The sequence below is a fragment of the Bufo bufo genome, chromosome 3 (assembly GCF_905171765.1).
Source record: "Bufo bufo chromosome 3, aBufBuf1.1, whole genome shotgun sequence".
Lineage (NCBI taxonomy): Eukaryota > Metazoa > Chordata > Amphibia > Anura > Bufonidae > Bufo > Bufo bufo.
This window is the reverse complement of record NC_053391.1, coordinates 692647067-692652093: the sequence shown is the minus strand read 5'-3', so window position 1 is coordinate 692652093 and position 5027 is coordinate 692647067. Positions and strand designations below refer to the sequence as shown.

Below are 5027 nucleotides of genomic sequence, written 5' to 3'. Positions count from 1 at the left end.
GATGGCCGGTGTATGCTGACTCCTATTTAACAGGATTCTGAATGTGATTGCTTAATTCTGAACACAGCTACATCCCCAGTTATAAGAGGGTGTGCACACTTATGCAACCACATTATTTTTGTTTTTTTTGTTTTCCTCCCTCCACCTAAAAGATTTCAGTTTGTTTTCCAATTGAGTGGTACAGTTTATAGGTCACAGTAAAGGTGGAAAAAGTTCTGAAATGATTCATCTTTGTCTCATTTTTTTACAGCACAGATACCTGACATTTTAACAGGGGTGTGTAGACTTTTTATATCCACTGTATATATATAGCCCAAATATATACAGTGCAGACCAAAAGTTTGGACACACCTTCTCATTCAAAGAGTTTTCTTTATTTTCATGACTATGAAAATTGTAGATTCACACTGAAGGCATCAAAACTATGAATTAACACATGTGGAATTATATACATAACAAACAAGTGTGAAACAACTGAAAATATGTCATATTCTAGGTTCTTCAAAGTAGCCACCTTTTGCTTTGATTACTGCTTTGCACACTCTTGGCATTCTCTTGATGAGCTTCAAGAGGTAGTCCCCTGAGATGGTTTTCACTTCATAGGTGTGCCCTGTCAGGTTTAATAAGTGGGATTTCTTGCCTTATAAATGGGGTTGGGACCATCAGTTGCGTTGAGGAGAAGTCAGGTGGATACACAGCTGATAGTCCTACTGAATAGACTGTTAGAATTTGTATTATGGCAAGAAAAAAGCAGCTAAGTAAAGAAAAACGAGTGGCCATCTTTACTTTAAGAAATGAAGGTCAGTCAGTCAGCCGAAAAATTGGGAAAACTTTGAAAGTAAGGGCTATTTGACCATGAAGGAGAGTGATGGGGTGCTGCGCCAGATGACCTGGCCTCCACAGTCACCGGACCTGAACCCAATCGAGTTGGTTTGGGGTGAGCTGGACCGCAGAGTGAAGGCAAAAGGGCCAACAAGTGCTAAGCATCTCTGGGAACTCCTTCAAGACTGTTGGAAGACCATTTCAGGGGACTACCTCTTGAAGCTCATCAAGAGAAGGCCAAGAGTGTGCAAAGCAGTAATCAAAGCAAAAGGTGGCTACTTTGAAGAACCTAGAATGTTTGTTATGTATATAATTCCACATGTATTAATTCATAGTTTTGATGCCTTCATAGTCATGAAAATAAAGAAAACTCTTTGAATGAGAAGGTGTGTCCAAACTTTTGGTCTGTACTGTATATACCATATTTTTCGCCCCATAAGACGCACTTTTCCCCCTAAAAGTGGAGGAAAAGTGCCCCTGCGTCTTATGGGGCGAATGCTGGCAATTTACATTGCAGTCTGCGATGTATTAGTGAGGAGGGAGGAGGCGGAGAGAGCGGTGGGGCCGTGCAGGCACTGTACTCTGGCCCCGCAGCTCAGTATGTACTGTATTATATGTAATGTTAATCATCAGATCTAAACTGAATAATGATGCACTCCCCCTGCTCCCCATATGTACCGTACTTACCGGTACATGTCACACTCCTGTAGTAAGCACTAGCAGCTAGCAGGCGGGCCGGGCGGCTGTAACTCACGGAGGTCACGTGCCTGCTCCGCCTACTTTATGGGCCGGGGCGTCTTATAGGGCGAAAAATACGGTATATATTTGAAATTACACATTTATTTTGCGCTATACATTTTTTACAATTACAAAAAAAAATCTAAAATATATAATATTAATCTCTTTTTCTGAAATGTTTCTGCCTGGATTCGAACTCCCAACTTTGTACATTAGAGGCAAGGACATTAACCACCATACTATACAGCTACATGTTAACCTACACAGAAATATAAAATAAGTCTTCTGCTGAATAGGAATACTCACTACATCAGAAACTTCTATGAAGTTTTTCTGACACAGCTTAGCATTCAGCTTTATAGCTGAGTGCATAAGGTCCTTGCCTCTAATGTACAATGTTGGTAGTTCAAATTCTGGCAGAAGCTTTTCAGAAACTAGATTTAAATATACTGGGGTGTCCCAAAGCACTGACTCCATATATGGATATAGCTACCGTATATATGGAGTCAGAGCAGGGACTCCTAAGATGAACTAGAGTCCCGACACCCTCCCCTCTTCAGAGCAGGGGGTGCCTGGGGTTCTCCCATTGACTTCCATGGTGCTCGGTAAACACTATCCCTTTACCATTATTTAGGGTACCTACCTGCTCTGATGTTGTGTTTTTTAGCATGTATATATTTAAATAATCTCTTTGGCCATTTGCCAATCATTTTGCACTTTTGCAGATTTTCTTTCTTTTTTTTTTATAGATTTTTTTAAGCCCTTTGTAAATTCCAAAGGCTACAGCTGACCCCTCAGATTTGTATTTTTTTTTAATATCCTTTTTGTCATATGTTTTTTGCAGTTGCTGTTAGACATTTTAGCCGTTTATACTTGTTACCTAAGGAATAAACTTTGTAGTGTAATTATCCATTGTGAATTTAAAGCTCTCCCATTTATCCTCTGTATTATTTGGTAATAGTTGCTCCCATTCAATTCCCTAAAATGATGCCCTCAACCCAGGAAATTGGACTTAAAAAAAAAAACAAGAACTACAAAAATGATATTATTTATTGCAACACAATATGTTAGGAAATAAAATATTTTACATCAGGAACAAATAGATAAAATATTTAGAGAAAATGAAAAAAAGTCTAAATAAAAATAACAATTTTTTTCCCAGCAAAACAGTTTAGAACTTTTTGATTATTTTTTTTTGCCATCATCCACCAACCCATACGTTTGATGTGGGATTTTTGACATCTTAATATTTCTTTGCAATTTCAACATGATTATTATTACATTAAACGATAGGCAAGTTTTTGAAAGACCTTTTTGACTGTATTTTTTATTTCTTCTGTTCTCAGGCAGAAGATGATGGGACTTGTAAAATGTGGCACAAATGTGTAAATGCAGATAAGCAAGACATTGACATCGGCGTTGGAAAAGAGCTGAAATTGATTGTAGGCATAAACTGCCAACCTGGGCACAAAGTACAGAAAAATAACAAGTCCATGAGTGGTGCAGGTATAAAAAACTTTTTGCCAGTTTTCTCTACCAGCAATTAGGTGAATCTTCCATATAATGAACACATAGGAGAATATAATGAAAGATAATGGAAGAAGATGGACGACTAGAGCGATATTAAAGACGTTACGTCTGGTGGTGAAGGAGTTAACACAGGATAAGATGGCTACGGGTGTGAGGGAACAAAAGCAGTTCTTGATTTCATTTGGTCCACAGTATGGAAGGCTGGCCCCCATGATTGCAATCGCAATACCAATCACTGAGGTGATCAACCAAAAAATGAAGCAGAACATTAAAACTACTCTGTTAGTGATGATGGAACAGTAATGTAGAGGTCTACAAATGGCGACAAAGCGATCAATGGCCATCAGCATGATAATAAATGAGTCTAGGGAGCCCAAAGTATGGACAAAAAACATCTGAAAAAAGCAAAAAATGAAGGACAATGAACTATCACCAAACCAATACTTGCCAATGATTTTTGGTAAGGTCAGTGTGTCAAATATGAGGTCAGAGAGAGCCAGGTTTCCAATGATGATGTACATGGGTTGATGCAGGTGTTCTAGAAAAATTATCAGACCTATCACTATAACATTGGAGAACAACGAGACATTGTAGATAAGAAAGAAGCTCATAGAAATAGCTATATGAAATTTTTCAGCGATGCCAGGAAAGCCGAGAAGGACAAACTCTAAGACGTTGCTTTGATTGACCATCATCTCTTCAGAAAGCTTTAAGAAACAGCGCTGCGAAAACAAACAAAATATATTTCAAAGTACAGTCCTGATCAAAAGTTTAAGACCACTTGAAAAATGGCAAAAAATCATATTTTACATTGTTGGATCTTAACAAGGTTCCAAGTAGAGCTTCAACATGCAACAAGAAGAAATGAGAGTGAGACAAAACATTTTTTGAGCATTCAACTAAATGAAAATAACGATTAAACTGAAACAGGCTGTTTTTCAGCTGATCCAAATTGTAGGACCACATGCCCTTAAAAGGCCAAATCTGTGCAAAGATGTGGATTCATTGTCATTTTCTGTCAGGTAGTCACACGTTGGCAAAAGCAAAAAAACTCTCCCTTTTTTAACGTGGTCGGGTTGTTGAACTGCATAAGCAGGGTCTCTCACAGCGCGCCATCGCTGCTGCGGTGGGACGCAGTAAGACAGTCATTTGGAATTTCTTAAATGATCCTGAGGGTTATGGAACAAAAAAGTCAAGTGGAAGACCCAAAAAAATTTCATCAGCACTGAGCTGGAGGATCCAATTGGCTGTCCGACAAGACACTGGACGATCCTCGACCCAAATTAAGGCCCTTACTGGTGCTGACTGCAGCCCCATAACCATCAGACAGCATCTGAGACTGAAGAGCTTCAAAAACAAAAAATGTCTTCAAAGACCTCGTCTCCTTGAACGCCACAGAACTGCTCGTTTGGACTTTGAAGAGGGCACCAAACATGGAACATTCAAAGGTGGAAGAAAGTTTTATTCTCTGATGAGAAAAAATGTAACCTTGATGTTCCTGATGGTTTTCAACGTTACTGGCATGACAAGCAGATCCCACCTGAGATGTTTTCTACGTGCCACAGTGGAGGGGGCGCCATAATGGTCTGGGGTGCTTTTTCCTTCAGTGGAACAATGGAGCTTCAGGAAGTGAAGGGGTGTCAAATGGCCGATGGCTACGTCCAGATGTTGCAGAGAGCATACCTCATGACTGAGGGCCCTCGTCTGTGTGGTAACGACTGGGTTTTTCAACAGGACAACGCTACAGTACACAATGCCTACAGGACAAGAGACTTCTTCCAGGAGAATAACATCACTCTTTTGGCCCATCCTGCGTGTTCCCCTGATCAAAATCCAATTGAAAACCTTTGGGGATGGATGGCAAGGGAAGTTTACAAAAATGGACAACAGTTCCAGACAGTAGATGGCCTTCGTGCGGCCGTCTTCACCACTTGGAG

The 5027-nt window shown here is 39.8% G+C and overlaps 1 protein-coding gene across 1 annotated transcript; it reads right to left on the bottom strand.

The window, feature by feature from the left end:
- Nucleotides 1-2837: 2837 nt before the first annotated feature.
- On the bottom strand, nucleotides 2838-3782 carry LOC120994094 (olfactory receptor 1A1-like). The gene has a single exon (XM_040422552.1). The coding sequence runs from the start codon at nucleotides 3780-3782 to the stop codon at nucleotides 2838-2840; it is 945 nt and encodes a 314-aa protein (XP_040278486.1).
- Nucleotides 3783-5027: the final 1245 nt, after the last annotated feature.

Excerpts from the sequence above, each read along its gene's own strand:
- LOC120994094 (XM_040422552.1), bottom strand. The coding sequence starts at position 3,782 with ATGGTCAATCAAAGCAACGTCTTAGAGTTTGTCCTTCTCGGCTTTCCT.